General features: G+C 37.8%; 3 protein-coding genes across 3 annotated transcripts; 1 reads left to right on the top strand and 2 right to left on the bottom strand.

The window, feature by feature from the left end:
• The first annotated feature begins 6532 nt into the window (after nt 1-6532).
• Nucleotides 6533-6871, top strand: LOC121752600 (zinc finger protein 2-like). The gene has a single exon (XM_042147720.1). It carries the CDS (start codon nt 6533-6535, stop codon nt 6869-6871), a length of 339 nt encoding a protein of 112 aa, XP_042003654.1.
• A 4556-nt stretch (nt 6872-11427) lies between these two features.
• On the bottom strand, nt 11428-13548 carry LOC121751381 (probable xyloglucan endotransglucosylase/hydrolase protein 25). The gene is made up of 5 exons (XM_042146115.1): nt 13358-13548; nt 13180-13247; nt 12699-12939; nt 12426-12619; nt 11428-11939 (listed from the first exon to the last, which is right to left on the bottom strand). The coding sequence occupies exons 1-5, from the start codon at nt 13457-13459 to the stop codon at nt 11543-11545; spliced, it is 1002 nt and encodes a 333-aa protein (XP_042002049.1). The 5' UTR covers nt 13460-13548; the 3' UTR covers nt 11428-11542.
• A 428-nt stretch (nt 13549-13976) lies between these two features.
• Nucleotides 13977-19401, bottom strand: LOC121751379 (calmodulin-binding protein 60 B-like). Its single transcript, XM_042146114.1, has 9 exons — nt 18884-19401; nt 18545-18672; nt 17966-18041; nt 17503-17561; nt 16189-16682; nt 15738-15898; nt 15453-15656; nt 15087-15324; nt 13977-14780 (listed from the first exon to the last, which is right to left on the bottom strand). Exons 2-9 carry the CDS (start codon nt 18664-18666, stop codon nt 14278-14280), a joined length of 1857 nt encoding a protein of 618 aa, XP_042002048.1. The 5' UTR covers nt 18667-18672; nt 18884-19401; the 3' UTR covers nt 13977-14277.
• Between the last annotated feature and the right edge of the window lie 226 nt (nt 19402-19627).

Below are 19627 nucleotides of genomic sequence, written 5' to 3'. Positions count from 1 at the left end.
AAGTAATAAAAGGCTTATGATTCTTGAATGATTATAAATTTTTTACTATAGAATAAAGTTATATACTAGATGCTTATATATAAAAATTGGAGAAATGCAATATCTTGTGATTTATATGCACAAAATTGGGTTGTTATATGCAATAGTGAATGTTGATTGTAATAATGGAGTGCTCATTTCAGTTGGAAGAAGCTCGGCTAGAAAGGAGTTCGGTAAGCTCGGCTTACCGAGCTGGAACTAGCCTGGAACTAGCCGAGAAGAAGAAGAAGAAGGCAGAAGTCGGTAAGCTCAGCGGTAAGGAAGCTCGGTATGGAAGCTCGGTATGGAAGCTCGGCGTTGAGCTGGAATGAGCCGAGAAGGAAGAGTTCGGTTGTAAGCCGAGAAGGAAGAGTTCGGTTGTAAGCCGAGAATGAGTTCGGTATTGAGCCGAGGAAGGAGCTCGGTCTTGAACCGAGAAGGTAGAAGCAACCTAGCCGAACTAGCCGTTGGAGCAGCAGTTAGTTAGCTGAGATGTAGCGGTTATTCTTCTTGCTTTCTTGATTCTTCTTGTAGTTAGTTAGTAGCAGTTGCTACGTGATTATAGAGCTTTAAATAGCTCACCATGTATGTAGTTTAGAATAGAGTTTAATCAATAAAGAGTTTTCCAGTTTTCTCTCCAAGATTATCATCTTCAATACTCAAAGGGTGAGTGTGTGTGTTTTCTGCATTGTGTGATCTCATACAACAGTGAGTGTGTGTGTGATCTGTTTGAGTGTGTGAAAGCCTTGTGTGCGTAAATCCCAACAAGTGGCGCCGTCTGTGGGAAAGGGATATTGAAGCTGATTTGCAGAGGATCAAACGGTTTCAGAGATGGCAGCAAGGCTTGATGCAGAGAAGTTCACAGGCAAGAATGATTATGGCCTGTGGAAGATGAAGATGAAGGCGATCTTAATTCAACAAGGCTTGGCGGCAGTTCTTGCAAAACCAGATGAGAAAGGAAAGGCTCCAGTGCTTGATGAAAAAGCTCAGGCAAAGATGGAGGAGATGCAGCTCAAGGCACATTCTGCAGTGATTCTGTGCCTTGGAGATAAGGTCTTGAGGGAAGTTCAAGAAGCCAAGACTGCGGTGGAGATCTTGGACAAGTTAGATGAAGTTTACTTGGCCAAATCCTTGGCTAACCGGCTGTATCTCAAGAAGAGGCTGTATGCCTATAGTTTTTCTGGAGATAGGTCCATCATTGAGCAGCTAGAGGAGTTCAACAAGATCATTGATGACCTGGGATCTGTTGATGTCAAGATCTCAGATGAGGATAAGGCCATTCTCACATTGAATGCCTTACCTAGCTCGTATGACCAGCTAAGTGATGCAATTATCTATGGAAGAGATAAGCCTATCACCTATGCAGAAGTCTATTCAGCCTTGATGGCCAAAGAACTCCAGAAGACAGCCAACAGAGGCTCTGCAAGCTCCAATGTTCAAGCTGCAGAGGCCTTGAATGTGAAGAAGTTCAAGAAGCAGAACTTCAAGAAGAAGTTTGAGGGCCCTAAACCCTCAAGTTCAGATGCTCAGAAGGAAACCAGAGCTTGCTATTGGTGCAAGAAACCTGGACATTTGAAGAAAGATTGTCATGCATGGAAGAGAAAGATGGCCTCAGAGGGACACAATCAATCTGATTGTGTGGAGAGTGCTGATCCCCCTGCTCAACTCATGAATATCAGTGACAGTGGGGTCAGTCATAGGTGGATAATGGACTCGGGGTGCAGCTTCCATATGTGCCCCAATAGAAGCTGGTTTCATGATCTTCAAGAAGCATCGGGTACGGTTGTTCTTGGTAATAACCACATTTGTCAGATCAAAGGAATAGGGAAGGTAAAGCTAAGCCTACAAGATGGCTCTATAAAGATCCTAACTGGGGTGAGGTATATTCCAGAAGTAAAGAGGAACCTCATCTCATTGGGAATGCTGGAACAGAAAGGGTTCACCATATTGATGAGTCAAGGAAAATTGTTTGTGAAATCTGGAGATGCAGTGATGATGGAGGCTGACAGAGAGCATATTCTCTATTATCTGAAGGCTAAGGCTGTTGATGGAGAAAGCAATGCAGTGTCAGATGATTCCATAATGCTATGGCACAAGAGATTGGGCCACCCAGCCGAAGGAAGCTTGAAAGAACTCATCAAGAAGGGTCTGATCTCTGGAGATTTCAACAAGATGGACCCCTGTGAGCAATGTATACTTGGAAAGGCTAAGAAGGCACCCTATCCTACAGGTATTCACTCTTCTACAGCCCCATTAGACTACATTCATAGTGATCTTTGGGGGCCTTCACCAGTGTGTTCAATTGGTGGAGGAAAGTATTATCTAGCTATCATTGATGACTATACAAGAAAGTTGTGGGTATATATTCTTAAAGAAAAATCTGAAACACTCACAAAATTCAAGATATGGTGTAAGGAGGTTGAGCTAGAGAAGGGTAGAAGTGTTAAATGCTTAAGGACAGACAACGGCCTAGAGTTCTTGTCTGCTGAGTTTGATCTGTTCTGTAAAGAGAAGGGTATGAAGAGGCACCGGACTGTTCCTGGTAATCCTCAGCAAAATGGTGTTGTGGAGAGGATGAATAGGACAATCCTAGAGAGGGTGAGGTGCCTACTTCTTGGGTCTGGTTTGAGCAGCAGATTCTGGGGTGAGGCTGTGTATACAGCAGCCTATCTCATCAATAAATGCCCATCCACTGCCCTGAAATCTGAAACTCCTGATTACATGTGGTATGGAGCTCACAGTGACTACTCAAAATACAAGGTGTTTGGGTGTGCAGCCTATGCTCATGCTAGGCAAAGTAAGCTTGAAGCTAGGGCTCTGAAATGTATCTTGCTGGGGTATCAGAGAGGTGTTAAGGGGTATAGGCTCTGGTGTATTGAGCCCGGTAAGCAGAAGGTCTTGGTGAGTAGGGATGTGGTGTTCTTGGAGGATCAGATGCCATTCCTGAAAGATAAGCCGGACTCCAATGAAGATGAGGGTGATTTCTTCAAGGTGGAGCCTGTGGGGGTTGGCCTAGGAGCAGGTGGAGTTATTGACTCAGGGAGTGAGTCTGATTCAGATAAAGAAGAGGCTCCAACTCAGGGCAACCAGGCTGGTGAGTCTATATCAGACTCTATCAGAGACTATCAGCTTGCAAGGGACAGAGTTAGAAGAGAAACAAGGCCACCAACAAAGTTCTCTGATGTTGTGTATTATGCTCTGTGTGCTGCTGAAGGTATTGATGGTGCAGATCCACTCACATATAAAGAAGCTATGCAGAGTAAAGATAGAGAAAGATGGATTGAAGCCATGAGGAAATAGAGTCTTTACTCAAGAACAAAACATGGATTTTGGTGGACAAATCCAAGCTGAATACAGATGGAAAGGAGAGGAAGCTGATCAGTTGCAAGTGGTTGTTTAAAAAGAAGGTAGAAACCACTGATAAAGACAGAATCAGGTTCAAGGCAAGGCTGGTGGCTAGAGGCTTTACACAGCAGGAGGGAATCGATTTCAATGAAGTGTTTGCACCTGTTGTGAAGCACACTTCGATTAGGATTCTATTGGCTGTGGTGAATCAGCTTGACTGGGAGCTACAACAGCTTGATGTGAAGACAGCCTTCCTCAATGGAGATCTAGAGGAAACTATCTTCATGGAACAGCCAGAGGGCTATGTGAAGATTGGAGAAGAAGGCAAGGTGTGCCTGTTACAGAAAAGTCTTTATGGACTTAAGCAAAGTCCTAGACAGTGGAATAAGAAGTTTGATGCACAGATGAAGAAGATTGGCTTCTCCAAGTCAGAATATGATGATTGCATCTACATCAAGAAGGCAGGCAAGACTCCCATTGCCTACCTATTACTCTATGTGGATGATATGCTACTTGCAGGGCCTTCTATGACAGAAATTCAGAAAGTTAAACAAGATCTGAAGTCAAGCTTTGAAATGAAGGATCTAGGTAGAGACAAGTTTGATCATTGCAAGAAATGGATCAATGTTTGTGCAAGAACTGAGATGAGCCCTCAGGTGGAGAATTGTAATAATGGAGTGCTCATTTCAGTTGGAAGAAGCTCGGCTAGAAAGGAGTTCGGTAAGCTCGGCTTACCGAGCTGGAACTAGCCTGGAACTAGCCGAGAAGAAGAAGAAGAAGGCAGAAGTCGGTAAGCTCAGCGGTAAGGAAGCTCGGTATGGAAGCTCGGTATGGAAGCTCGGCGTTGAGCTGGAATGAGCCGAGAAGGAAGAGTTCGGTTGTAAGCCGAGAAGGAAGAGTTCGGTTGTAAGCCGAGAATGAGTTCGGTATTGAGCCGAGGAAGGAGCTCGGTCTTGAACCGAGAAGGTAGAAGCAACCTAGCCGAACTAGCCGTTGGAGCAGCAGTTAGTTAGCTGAGATGTAGCGGTTATTCTTCTTGCTTTCTTGATTCTTCTTGTAGTTAGTTAGTAGCAGTTGCTACGTGATTATAGAGCTTTAAATAGCTCAATGTATGTAGTTTAGAATAGAGTTTAATCAATAAAGAGTTTTCCAGTTTTCTCTCCAAGATTATCATCTTCAATACTCAAAGGGTGAGTGTGTGTGTTTTCTGCATTGTGTGATCTCATACAACAGTGAGTGTGTGTGTGATCTGTTTGAGTGTGTGAAAGCCTTGTGTGCGTAAATCCCAACATTGATGCTTAACAACATCTACTCATGAGCCTCAATCCGTTCATATATGTAAAAATCACAGATTTTTCACTATAAACTCTATTTCTGACAAAATTAATTTAAATCTCGTTTTAGATATATTCACAGTTTTTTTAATGATTGTTGACGACCAACGGATCCTCATGATGTCAAGTTTAAAACGAAGAAGAAACAATTCATTTGTGGTAAGCTTAATAAAAAAAAACTTGAAATTATACTTGGTACAATTTATATAAGAGAAATAAAAGTAAAATAAAAATGCTATATAGCCAAGAAGAAACACAAAAGTTTATGGAGCATTTGTGCCACTCCTCTATCTAAAATAGGAGTCAACGCAAGAATTAATTAAGTCATATGAAAAAGATACAATGTCGTAGCGGTCCAAAATCATTAATTGATCCCACTAGCTAGGTCGTGGAATCAAGTAGCATCCTAGTATATATCCCACTAATTAATTGATCATATTTCCGTACCACATCTCTTCCAATTATTATTACTATTATTATATGGGGAAATAAGAAAAAAGTTTGGAGTGTAACATGATTAAATTATACTATCTACTAAGATATATGTATAAAATATAAAAATTTATGACATTTGATTAGATAGAATTAATCAATCAAAACTTAAGATTATGATGGCTAGCTAGTTAGGCGTGATATGCTGACTATGTACATTTTCGCTTGTGTGGGTTGGCCTACCAATATAATTATTGATGTACTAGGTACTCTTCCTTAATAAAAAAGTGTGTAATTTGTTTACTTTATTAAACCAGTCAAGAAAGGAAATATCTCAATATCCACTGATCATTACATATTTACCCATGCTTTTACCAAATCAAAGTGGTGTAATACCATAACTGAAACTTATGCTACATTACATATTTACCTTATGCCTTCAATTTAATCACTATTGTCACATGCCCTTTTAACCTTTAGATATTCCAATCCAATTGCTTACGGGATTTGTTAGAGCATTTCAACGAAAAATGTTAATAGAAAAGTAAATTTTTTTTTATAAAACTCATTCTTCAACGAAAAGAGTATTTGAAAGATATTATACCTTCTTCGATTTTAAAAAAATGTTTTTACATCTTCTCCACACAAAAGGTATTTATCCATTCCTTTATCAACTTATATCTTTTCCTTGGAGATCCTCCCATGTCGTAGGATTTGGATATTTTTATATATAAATATATCTAAATAAGGATAGTGATCAATGTGCAATCAGAAATTAATGTATAACCAGAGATCAAATCTTACTAATTCACATGCACAATTCACACGGTGCGTGCACACACACATATAGCACCATACTCACACAATACACACCTTGCACACACCCTGGTATGCTACACAATGCATATACATACACAAACACATAAATGTTGCACACTACACATAATATAAGTCAAGAAAAACAGTAAATTGTGTTTTTCGCCTCTGTCTGATTTTACAAGCACCATGAAATTTCAAATGATTACAACACAATATTTTCAGCACGATTTCGGCATGTCGGCCGATGGCACTTTGGGGCCCACAAAAAATAAAAATAATATTAACTTAGTTTTAACGGAATGGGAATTATAGTATAATGGGATGAACTGCTGCCATTACTAGATGCCGACAGCCAGAGGTTCTTTACTGATACCTGAAAATTCTGTCTTCTTTCTCACCTTAATAATATTCCTCTACACTGTAGTTTGATATTTGTGGGTGCTCCATACTAGCAATACCATTCTGCACAGTGTTGTGCATTATCAATATCACCATTCCTATGTGTATATATACACAAACACAACATCTTCTTTGTCAATAAAACCAACTTGACTTGCTAGATCACAACCCAGAAATAAATCGCCATGAATCACTACGATCCCAACACTTCCCTTAACCTAAGCTTATCATCTGGTCAGGAAAGACAGATGATAAACCTAGGCCTAGGGTTGCCGGACTGGTCGAACCCGCTGCGGGTGTTCTCGTGCAACTACTGCAGGAGGAAGTTCCACAGCTCACAAGCTCTTGGAGGGCATCAGAATGCCCACAAATTGGAGAGAACCCTAGCCAAGAAGAGCCGAGAGTTTAGCTCCGCGGTCCGGTCGCACTCTGGTCCGACCCGCGAGGATCAGAATGTTCGTATTTGTGGTCGTGGTCGCGATCAGGATGAATTTAGCCAGCTCGATTTGTCTTTGAGGCTTTGAGTTTGGGATGTTTATTCATCGTGTATTAGTATATATTTTTTTTTAATTTGGTTTTGCTGTTGCACGTGTTGTATCATGCAAGAATCAAATAAGGTAATTTACTTCATGATGATCAAGGTATTATGTTGAGACCAGATGGATAGAAATTCTGTGAAGATGTTCTCTATATAATATATATCTCTCTTTCCCAAACACACACACACACAGAAACACACACTCACACATAGCATCAACTTTTCTTGTGTTTGTGTTGTCTTTGTCGTCTTTAGTAGAGTGTTACGGACTCAATTCCCACATCGGTTGTGAGAACAACTGATGTGGGGTATATAGACTAAATGAGCTCTCTCTCCTAACAGGCTGGTCTTTTGAGATGAGTTCTCCTGATTGGTCTATATCAATTAGTACTTTCATTGAGAGCCCAAACGGCTCGGAGTGGTGGCCGGGCAACGAACTCGCCATGACCAACGAGTGCATTTGGGACCGCTCGGAATGGTGACCCACGGAGTGGTGGCCGGGCAAAGAATCCGCAGTGACCAACGTGGCCGTGATCAACGAGGACGTTGGCCCTTAAAGGAGGGTCGAATGTTACGAACTCAATTCCCACATCGGTTGTGAGAACAACTGATGTGGGTCATATAGACTAAATGAGCTCTCTCTCCTAACAGGCTAGTCTTTTAGGATGAGTTCTCCTGTTTGGTCACGAACTCAATTCCCACATAGGTTGTGAGAACAACTGATGTGGGTCATATAGACTAAATGAACTCTCTCTCCTAACAGGCTAGTCTTTTTGGATGAGTTCTCCTGTTTGGTCTGTATCATATAGACCTTAGTTAATTGATTTAAGGAGATCTAATTCCAACAGAAAGAAAAGGATAAGTTTATCATTATACATGAAATATGGAGTCTAAAAGAAGCATTAATTGTACAATCACATGATCAAGTTCAATAATGTGTATAGGGAAGGGAATTTTGTTGCTTATAATCTTTTGCATTATGCTTATAGCTTTCATAATCATAGAGGCTTTCTGTCTTGGTATCACTAATTAACTGCTTCATTATAAATTAGGTGTTTTTTATAGTATTCGTTACTCATTAGTTTCATGTAATTGGGGTTACCCACCTTTTTCGACCAATAAATTACATGTAATGCTCACTTAGCGATGAAAACACACAAAAATAATCAATATATTTCGATCATCAACTTTATAAGTTATGGGTATCATCAACTAAAATATTTTTCCAGAGGAAAATTTAAAAAAATAGATGGATGTATAATTGTCTTTATATGATATACAAATGATTATAATAATTAAAAAGGTAATACCTATATTTATATGAAAATAATTACTATCATAAAATAATTATTACCGTATATAACAACAGCATGCATACAAATAAATGTGTAAGATCGTCTGGCGATCAAAATTTTCGTCAGCAGCAGTTAATTACGTTTGATCAATAAACTGAGTGATGCATATTTATCTTCAAATTAAAAGAAAATCTGTGATTAAAACAATAATTAATGTGCTTGTTGATTAAGGGTGATAAACCAAGAAGTGGGGAGAAACAATCAGAGTTTGGCAAACCAAGCAAACCTAATTAGGATGCTGTGAATTCACCATCAACATCCTATATTAGACATATCACGCACATGCCTCTCTCGAGATAATGTCTCACATTTGGACATCCCATTATGTACTACTGTCCTTTTTATTCTTTACCATTGATGGGTCTTCACAAAAATTTATTTTCTTTACCATATTTACCTTAGACAATTATATAAATTTTTATTATTATTCATGCACCGTTTGTGACCACTCACCTAATTACCTTGAGCATCACTGATTTGCAACCCATCCATGTTAGCATTTGGCTTTCTATTTTTGTTTGATTCTTTCTTTTATATATACGGTTAGGATAATCAGATATGCAAATTATATTATTTTCCCATCTAATTTCAAAGAAATGAATAAAATCAATAATTATGATGTAGTTTTATATGATTGTAACATGTATCATAGAAAAATAACCATAAAAATTAAAAGTTAACATTTTAATATCAAACACATGAGTATATATAAAATTTAAATATATGGAAAGTAATATGAATCCGAATTCACAAATGAGCATCTTATGATTAAACAATAGATGTAGTACATATATAATTTGAAGTTACGAAAGTAAGAATAGTTACTATAATTAGAAATAAGAATAACTTTACTTTTATATGGGAGAGGTACGTTAGAGCGTCCACAATTGGGGGGCCACGGCTCCCGGCCCGGAGGTGGCTCGGGCGTGGCCCCCTATTGCGGTGGCCGAGAGCCGCGGCCCTCACCAATTTTCTTTTTCTTTTTTTTTAATAATTTTCGAAAATTGTTTATATATACTTATTCCACTCATTTTTCACTTCTCACACATTTTTACACCCTAATTTTCCTTCTCTACAATTTTTATACTCTAAAAAATGCAAGGTGGAGGTGATGATTCCCCCGGCTATGGAGACTCGGGATACGGCAACTTATGCAATTTTTTTAATTATTATAATCCAAAAATTGTTATTCTAGTTAAATTAAAATATACGAAAAATGAAAAAAAATCATATATTTGTGGCTTGGGCTTGTCCACTATTGTGGTGACAAAGTTTCTTGGCTTTGACCAAGTTTTGGTGGCTTGAGCTTGCCCTTGGGCTCCACTATTGTGGATAATCTTACGTCTTAGATAGTGATTCATTGCACGTTTTCATGTCATTTATTTTAGCAAGTGGATTGATTACACGTGTCAAGTATTGCAACACGATTTTAACTCATATCACTGCCTCGCGACAAACACATGATATTGCGTACTATTGAATACACAATATAATTGGTGCGTTTTTGAAAATTTTTGTGACATTTACACGTGTGTATAGGGCAGGAGTATCTATATATTCATATGTAAATTATTACAGAACAAAAATTTACTCACAAACTGAATATTACTACTATTGAGGATTCAAATCAATACAAACACTATGAAGAATCTCTTATGTAGAAAAAAAAATTTAAAAGATAAAACCCTAAAATGTAGCTATTCTCGTCCACGAAAAATATGCAATATTCGATGAACACAGGTTTTAACTAAATAGTTGGTACGTAGATGTTAGTCGAAGTGTTGTTAGTTAAAGGGCATAGTAATTGTTAGGTCCAATTGTTAGAAAAATGTACTCCCTCCGTATGCTAATTAAAGATGTACTTTGATTCAGCACAAGTTTTAAAAAATTGTTTTACTTTATAAAGATGATCAGGAGTAAAAAAGTTGGTGGAATACAAATTTCGTTTTTATATATTAATTTTATAAACAAAATGTGTCAGGTTTTAACGAATTGATGGAGTACTGACATTTTCTAAATTTAAAGAGTTTGTAAGGTTGAAATATAAGATGCTCAAATTGTCACCTGTTTTTGTTCTTACTTTATTTTTTACATTTTTATGTTGCGAAAAAGGACTACAACAGATAAGATGCATTTGCCACTAATAGGAGTTGAATATGTTAATTAGGTATGCACCCATAGGGCATAGGCCATAGTTAATAGGCAAGGGTGAGTTGGGTAACCCTACATTTTTGTTTATGTTTTAACAATTTGTTAATTCATAACTACTCCACAATATATACAATCCAACACAATCGACAACATTTGAACAAACCTAAAGCTTTGAGCTTTCAGCGTATGATAAGTCTTAAAGTTGGGAAACCGTGATTGAGTTGAGCTAGGTTTTCTGATTTTACGAGACAATTTCCTACACTTTAAATCACATTTGTCCGTCATATTATAAAAATATTATTCAGGGTACCAGAAGAATAAAAAAGTAAGCAGAAGCGTATGAATCATGTTTTCCATTATGATATATAATGGCTAAAACGTTTCATTGAACTAAATTTTTACTACTCTACAATGTTTTGAGTACGTGAATCTTGCAATGAATCTCGTGAGTATTGGACTACTAGCTAATCATTATCAATTAGTTGGATCCAATTTGAATATAGACTTTGAATTGGGCCCTTTTCCAACTCGGTGAAGTTAAAGTTATCTATACTCGATTTACGAAAGGACAAGTAAACTACTGTAGTACTCAACTTACTTTTTACACCCTTTATTCACGATTAAGTGACTTAAGTTGGCTTGACTGCGGTGTTAAAAATCTAATGAAATCATGTATGAATTTTTTTTATTGAAATGTGAAATTTATTTTTATATATTGTGTGATGTTGAGTTGGTGGAATTTGAAATATATTATCAAAAATAGGAAAAAAAATAAGATACTTAATCGAATGCGCAATAAAAAAAAACTTTGAGATAGTCAGGGAGTAATTAATTAGTTGGGTATGAGATGAGAAGGCAGTATTAGCCAATTTTAGTTGTTAAGTTTGCTTTCATAAGCAAAGGTATCTCCTTTTCTAAGTCCGCCAAATTTACTAGAGGATCTTTCATCCGAACTAAAACAGACATTTTCCAGCAATAAATTTTGATTGTAAGAAGCGCGTTTTTTTAAGTATGTCAACCATCTAATCTTTGAATATTCAATCATACAATTCAATTACTATTGCACATAGTGAAATGAACAAAACCGTCCCCTCCAATCTAATCTAAGACAATCAAGTTAGTTTTTTTTATAATGAAAAAATGCAATGAAACTAATTATGTTTGCATTCACGGGCAGGGCCCTTAGGAAACCTCCATCTATCCTTGCAATAATCATAGACCATATGGTCCCTTTGCAGCTTCTTCATCCTGGCCCTACTCTGGCTGTCCAGCTCCGTGGTGAGCACTTCCTTCGTGGAGAAGTCGGCGTCCGTGCACGAGGAGGTTCTCGTGAGCCGCGACCAGACGCAGCCGTCTAGGGAGTAATTCCTGTAGGCGGCTGTGAATGGGGCGAGGCTCCAGTCGGTCTTCACTAGGCCGTGCTGCGTCGCCCAATCCTCGGCGTCCCACAAACTCGAATAAATCCTCATTGGTTGATCTCTAAGGTATGGAACGCCTAAATTCTCTATGTTCCTGAACTCCCTTATAGCAATGTTGTCCACCAACCACCTGATCTTTTTACCATCCTCATTTTATTTATTGTCAAATTATAAGCTATAGTCTAAATATGCAGTATTTATTACTATTAGATTGAAATTCAAAATTAATCTCTGGAAAATGGTGTTTGCACTTTTAGATCTAGAACATGCAAAATTTCATATGAGATTTTTTTTCTTCCTTTTTTTACCCCTCACCCTAAAAGGGCATAAATGTCTTTTTATTCCCTACTTTAGTGCAATGACTCTTTGTATTTATGAAATCTTTCCCTAATCGCTCTCTTTAATATCTTCTTTTACTTGAGATCGATCCAGATTTCATAAATATAAATAGTCATTGCAATGTTGGAAGAGAGACATTTATACCCCTTTTTAAGACCGAGGGATAAAAAATGACCAAAAAAAGGTGACGAGTTCAAGGACCTAAAAGACGCAAACACTATTTATATTTTGAAATTCACTCTTGTTATTAAGATAAATAAAGAAGGAAAGTACTTACATAACGCATTTGGGATTCCAAAGAATGGAATAAGTATGAAAATCTGCAGTTGGGTCAAACCAAAGAAAGAATTGCTGCTCCCTCTCACCCTTCCCTTGGCTGAAGATGTTAGTGTGGAGTGTGTACGGATTTCCACTTGAATTCCCCAAAAATTCAAAATCTATCTCGTCATGGAAGTCGCCATGTGATGAAAACTGTCACATATATATCAAAATACATTTGTTAATCCAGACCATAAATAAATAACATTGTCTGACAAATTATGCAACTTACATAATAAGTTGTGACTGTGCCTGCGGAGTTGCCCGGGACAAGCTTCATTTGCATGTCCACTTTTCCGAACAACAACTCTCTCCTTGATTGGAAGCCGGAGCCGGATTTCCTGTCAAGGGACAACGTCAGGAGCTCTCCCTCGTTCAGCACACGCGCGTGTTCCTCGCCCCAAGACACGATGAAGTGCTGGTTAAACGTTCCATTTCGAGCTTCAACTGTGTTGTCTGATGATTGATTAATGCTGCAAAGTGCATGTTGTTAATTGCCCATTTTGATCAGGCAATTTTTTTTCACTAATGTCCCAATCAAAGTTTATTAGTAATTTCCAATCTGAATTTATTACTCACAATTGGAATTTAATCATGCATGAATGTGTCTCATTTAGTTAAGGCTATTATGCAACTAGCTAATCAACTTTTTTTAACAGGCAAATAAATAGAAATCTGACACTTTTGTGTCTTCTAATAAATGAATTTCATACCTTTTATATATTGTCCTTTCTTGATTATGTTCAGTTGTGAAGATCTTCTGCGAAATAAGTATGTCCAACTGCGAAAATATTGCAACAAAGTTTGAATTAATGTTCTTGACACGAGCATTCATCATCAATTATCAATGCACTTCATGTATATAAAAATGATATGAATGCAAAGTCGGACCTTGAAGACGAAGATGGCGGAAAAGATGATGAAGGCCAAGTAGGGTAGGAATTGATTAGTGGAACGAGGAGGCTGATGCTGGTGATTAATCCTCGGTGGCATAACGGTCGATTTCTTCTAACACAAATTTGCATTATTCTCGAATTTCAACTATCATTATAACATGAAATATATGATTCCTCGTCAATCTTTTTATGTTTCATGCATTTCTTCTTTTTTGTGTTCTTGTGTTTGTGGTTTGTGCAAGATAGAAAGAAAAGCTTTTAGCCATTAGTATTGTGAGTGACAAAACGATGGTCATCCATTAGTCTTGGATATTGGTGTGTTTGGATCGCTAATATTCACTATTGTTAGTTGTACTACTTTTTATTATTAATGCCTCCTATGTAACTTATATATATGTTGATCAAATCGATCAATTCTTTCCTACTGAGAAAAATCTGAATATGTATGGCAATTATATTCCAATTTTTTTTAGTACTAGCATTTTGGAATTCCTTTATTTTTTTAAAAAAATTGGGCTATAGCCTTGCAATACTTGTCTAATTTTGGTTTTATTTACATATTCGGATATACTCTTGCACTTGCAAATTACTCCCTCCATCCGCGACTAGAAGTCTTAGCACGAAACAACGAGCTGTATATCGAATTCAGAGTAGTATGAATTTCATGACATGTTTTCTTCCCCTAAATTGACATCAAATCCAAAACAAATGAAAACCAATTATACATGTTCAACATACATACAGAGTGTAAGCAACAATAAACTTACTGTACAGATGACTGTACATAAAATCAACAAACGTCTTCAAAGTACTGAGGATTTATACTTCGAACACTGGCGAAATTCCATCAATCCTACTCGCATTAACGACGAGTAGCAGTTGTCAAACGTTGTCTGGTTTGAACGTTAACTCAAGTCATTCATCATCTAACTCCACGATGCGTGCCCTCCTCTCTGCTGCTTTCTTCCTGATAAAGATGCCCCACCTCATTGCAGCCTTGATCTTCAGCCAGCCAGCAACAGCCTTCCCGGAACGAGCTCCATCCTCTCCATAACTGAACCCAGGAGAAGGTGACGGCATGTTATAAGCAGGGAAGCTAAACCCGTCTTCAGGAGCACTGCCGGAGGGGTGGCCTCCCATGCTGAAAAGCTGAAGCAAGTGTTGCATATCGTCGTTTTCCAGCATTTCATGACTTCTCATACGAATTTCGTCCTCCGACAAGAAGTCATCAACGCCCTTACTTCGGGAACTAGACCAGTCCTCGAAAGGTGTCAAAGGACCAAGGGCAAGGTTAACTCTGTTATCGTATGTCGCATTTTGGTTTTGGGAATGGTCGACCTGCAGCTGGTGTGGGGTATACGCAGGCAGTTCAAATGTGGCCTGGGAGGAATATCTGGTGCTCACATTGTCGTTGTAACCTGAAAATTGTTTTGCAGAAATAAGGCATTAGTCATTTCAAATACAGCCTCACAAACAAATACTACCATTACCCAACTGTCTTGGCTTTGACTAAATGGACCAGTTCAATATTAAAGATACCAGCAAGACATATCCTGCAACTACATAGACCAACAGGTACAAGAAACAACAACGAAGGTAGAGACTAATTTAGTATACATTATTATAATCAGCTTGTACAGATGTGCAAGACTTTATTTTAGAGGTTATTGCATAATGAAAAGGCTCAGATAAGTTTAAACGGCTTTCAATAAGCTGATACTCACCTCCAACCATCACACTATGATCTATCGACGTAGAATCAGAGGGAACAGTTGCCAACAATTTCTGTGGTGGAAGTTGGTTATCTAAAGATAAAGAATAGTCAACTGAACCCAGAGGTAGTTCACTTTTGGATATGTTTGGTTTCTCAGTCTGCATAAAATTTAACAATGATTTTCCATCATACTCTAAAACTTGACTCCAGTTGTCATATGCTTTCTTCAACCAAGTATCCACATAAACCTACACGAACAATAGTACTTAGGTTAATTGCTGTAAAATTTGATTGCAGTTTCCCACTCAACTGCCTCTAAAACCAAACCATCACAAACATGAGTGTGCAAGCTCCAATTGGAAGTGTATTGACCTACCTTCTGGCTATCAGTAAGTGAATCTGCGGGATAATATTGCTCATTAGCAATGAGGCCACTTAGCGCATAGATATTGTTAAAAACAACACCTACATTTCTTGTATCATCGGGGTAGTACACATAAAGCTTCCCACCCAGGGCACAAGTCTTGGCATGCTCTATGAGAGCATCCCACATTTTATTTGACATGCCACTGCCAAGAATCTGCCAACAGCCCAACGCCAGATATCGGAGTCAAAACAATTGAGAAGTATCTCAACCAAGGTATAGTTTACAAATACTTACTGTCCGCAACTTCTGGGAGTCTTTGACTACAAGCCGCAGGAAGTCTTCCACAGTGTATATGTTGGCTTTAGTAAGCCTCTTGTGGAATGATCCATCCTTCCCGATTTTCTCCAATCTCCATACTTCGTCATTCAATGCAGGTGGGTAATGCTTCTTGTACACTATATGAATAAGGACATTTCAGTAAATAGCAAAGGATTGGATATACTCAAAAGTGCGTGAATTTTATTTTAAAAAAAAAAGAGAAGAAAAAAATTGTTATTCATGTATAAAGTATGCCCCATCAATTTTGTTTTGAATATCTTTAATCAAGCTTCCAGGTTTGCATTTATAAGAACTCAACCAGATGTATAAAACTAGCACTGAGCTATATCATGTTAGTATGACCATTCCTACAATAATGCATCCTAGGTCCCAATTGAAGGATAATAATGATATATTAGCCACATACATTCGCCTCGGTGATCTTTGACGGTAAAAGCTTCTGTTTTCGCTTCCCGGATGCGTAGATCCTGACTATAACCTGATGCAACTTTCAGACCAAGTCTGAACTTCCTGCTCCTTATCCAGCTGGAATTGTCTGTAAATGTGAGATCACCTAGTGTTCCCACACCTTCCTTGAGGGTGACTTGTAAATCCCCAGTCAAAAGAGGTCTTTTTCCTTCACGTTCTTTGACAATATGGCTTTCAAATTCTTCCTGACTCCAGCCTTCTTCATCTTCATTGTTGAAATCACCTTCCAGCACAAAAATATCCAGCTTTGCATAAGATTCTGGTCCAGATGGTACAACATGTCCTGTGTCGGCATCTATTAGTACAATATGAATCGCAGCACCCTGCTCCCCTTCTACTTTCCCTCCAGTGAAAAGTGGAAGAGAAAGCCTAGACCTGAAGTGTAGCTGCAAGTTTCTTCTATCTGAGCATTCGATTTGTTTAGGTGGCAACCTGAATTTAGAAGGTTCAAAAATAATAAACAAAAAACAGCTGAAATAATGTAGCACAGTAAAGAAACTACTGATGGCCTATTTATAAAATAATGGCACCAAAGTGCGCTAGCTTGATCATACACTGTATGTTTGTTTGTATGCATTTTGATGAGATATTTTCTAGACTTAGATATAGGCATGTACACATGTGAAGTATGTTGATAGAGCAAAAGAAAAATGGAATCAGAAAGTCTTGAAATGTCAAAATCAGAGAAATCGTGAGCAACATACTTAAATAATTTTCAGGTAATTTTCCAAACAACAGAGAACAAGAAAAATGGCATGTTGGTTCCACAAAAAAAGGCTAAATATAATTTGACTAGAGGTTCTCAGTAATAAGGGTTTTGGTTAAGGTCTCACTATCTGTTTAAGAGTGAGGAACAAATTAAGTTAATGATTCAGTATCAAATTCTTTGATGTATCATGTAAAGAGCCGGGAAATGTTCTAACCATATTTAATAAGAGGGCATATTTATCTGCTCATTTGATCTCTCAAGACATTAAGGTCTGTGTTAATGTATGCTAACTCCTACTCAGAAGATTCTCTTTCTCGTGCTTCTACTACTCTCTTATTAAAGCACACCGAAGAGCTCCTCAGAACTTGAGCAGTGCATAGAATGAAGGCATAGGTGAGGTACAATACCAAAATTTACTTTGTCGAAAATGCTGCTACAATAACTTTTGACATGAATACAACGCCACCAGAGTTTCAGACTTTCAGACATTTAAAGCATTAATAAATTGGCATAAAATGAGCTTTACTACATTCAATTTCTAACCTTCCATTGATTTGGGCTGGACCCAGCTTAGCCAAAGCTCTTTCAACTTCTTCACTGACCTATAGAAGAAAAAGATGAATAAGGCTAAAAAGCTTATGATAATGCCATTGATGTTGAGGCTTTCAGTGAAGACCATTCTTTCATAAAAGAGACCATGGTCATATACATGGGCATGGTTTAATAATGAGCAATGTATACGAATTATTTTAGTATAGAGAACATTCATAATCTAGAAACAAGTTTTGGTTTCATGTTGGTATTAATTTCATTCCAGTATCAAAGGAACAGCGAGAGTGGGTGATGTTTTTCGTGTCTATGTTAGACCTACAAGGACTTGATTCACATATAAATAACAATAGAAGAACCCAAGGATATAATCCACATTCCAAACATTCTACCTAGAGGAACCAAATGTACGATTCAGTAGAATTTCACAACAAAATACACATGCATTCATCATTACCACTCTTCGAAGAATTGGTTCCAGAGACGAGCAGAGCTTCTGGAGGCTATCCACCCTAAGAGCCTCCACAATAACGCTGCATAAAAGTACGCCATTTTATCAGATAATAAAAATATTCAATTTCCCTCTCACAAGGCAAGTAATTAAATGCAATAGCAATTTAGAAGAAGCATAATCAAACTTATAGTCAAACGTGTCAGCAGACACCCAGCCAATCTGGTTTTTCTACTACAAATCAAAGAATCAAACTAAAGTCTACGTTCTTGTGTTAGACTATACACAAATCAGTTGCAATGATCAGTCGATGTCATAGTGAAATGCTACAAAACATCATGATATAATAATAGCATAACGACCCTTGAAATTGCAACCGAATTGCTTCAACATCAGTTTATGCACAACTTGCAAAAGTTCTTCATCACCATAGTGAAGAAGATGAAGACCCACACAGTTGCAATTGCAACAACCCAGAACAAGTGAAGTAGGAACTGACTAAGCACGCAAAAAGCAGTAGTATAATTTATTTCCATATACAGTTATAAGACTCGCAATTAGATTAATTACACAAACTCTTTTTACCTAGCTAAAGCAGGTCGCTTTTTATCTGGCTTCTGCTGATCTTCATCTCCCCCACCATCTTCCAAACTCCTCTTTCCTCCCGCTTTCATCGAATTTGTTCTCTCCATATACCTCGTATGCATTTTGCACTACAAAAACAAGCAAAAATTAATCAGCAACCCATAAAACCAAGAAACATCACAGAATCATAAACGAAGTCAAACAGATCTCAACTCCCCCAAATCACAAATCCCTATCAATTTTCAGCTCAAAATCCCAGATCCCTCAAACAGATCAATCAACACAAAAATCCCATCACCCCCAAATCAAGACACACACTCAATTACAACCAAAACTCACCTACTGAGCTGATTGGAAGCAAAACCAGATGTGATTGCTAATCCGTGATCGTATCGAAGACTGGAGCCAAAACCCCCTTTTTATAGCAACAGTGACAGAGCAAGAAGAGTAGGTCGCTACTTCATCCAGAACTACGGTTTCAGAAAATGAGGATAAAAAGAAGAAAAGCAAGAGCTTTGGATCTTTTGAGCTGCGCCTTTTGCCATTTTGCTATTGATGAGAGTGTATAGAATAGAAACCATCGGTGGGAGGTATGGTGTACTATATATAGTAGTTTATCGTATTTCCGGCATCTATTTCAAAGGGGTTTCAAGTTCAGGAAAATCGCCTACCGTTGGATTTGCAAAGTGTGACGTCCATCGAATTACGTCAGCATTTGTCTCCGATCAATTTGAGAGTTTTGGATAAAGTAGTAGAATTAGCACATTGAGGAACCTCACAACTTTGCTGTCGTAGAAGAAGATGTAAGAAGCTCACCATGAAGCTTACAAATTACTACGAAAAAAATCATTGGAAAATTGGATACATTCCTTCTAATGATTTTAAAGGAAGAGGTAATTTTATTAATTTAAGAAAGAAAAAAATAAAGGAAGAGGGTAATCAATGTGGTAGATCTATGCATTAGGCCCAGTCTACATGGATTTGTAAAAGATTGTGTACAGAGACTAAAAGGCCCAGTAAGCCCAATACCTAATGAACTTTTCTTGATAACCATATTTAATTAGTAAATGAGGGTTGTAGTTA

This window comes from Salvia splendens, chromosome 10 (genome assembly GCF_004379255.2).
Source record: "Salvia splendens isolate huo1 chromosome 10, SspV2, whole genome shotgun sequence".
In the NCBI taxonomy this organism is placed as follows: Eukaryota; Viridiplantae; Streptophyta; class Magnoliopsida; order Lamiales; family Lamiaceae; genus Salvia; species Salvia splendens.
The sequence above is the reverse complement of the archived record's forward strand: the minus strand, read 5'-3'. Positions and strand labels throughout refer to the sequence as shown.

Excerpts from the sequence above, each read along its gene's own strand:
- LOC121752600 (XM_042147720.1), top strand. The coding sequence starts at position 6,533 with ATGAATCACTACGATCCCAACACTTCCCTTAACCTAAGCTTATCATCT.
- LOC121751381 (XM_042146115.1), bottom strand. The coding sequence starts at position 13,459 with ATGCCACCGAGGATTAATCACCAGCATCAGCCTCCTCGTTCCACTAAT. Across the intron at positions 12,940-13,179 it reads GAAAGGACAATATATAAAAG|CATTAATCAATCATCAGACA; the intron begins GTATGAAATTCA and ends TGCACTTTGCAG. Across the intron at positions 12,620-12,698 it reads GCACAGTCACAACTTATTAT|TTTTCATCACATGGCGACTT; the intron begins GTAAGTTGCATA and ends TATATGTGACAG.
- LOC121751379 (XM_042146114.1), bottom strand. The coding sequence starts at position 18,666 with ATGCATACGAGGTATATGGAGAGAACAAATTCGATGAAAGCGGGAGGA. Across the intron at positions 16,683-17,502 it reads CCAGCCCAAATCAATGGAAG|GTTGCCACCTAAACAAATCG; the intron begins GTTAGAAATTGA and ends TTCTAAATTCAG. Across the intron at positions 15,325-15,452 it reads CACTTACTGATAGCCAGAAG|GTTTATGTGGATACTTGGTT; the intron begins GTAGGTCAATAC and ends TTGTTCGTGTAG.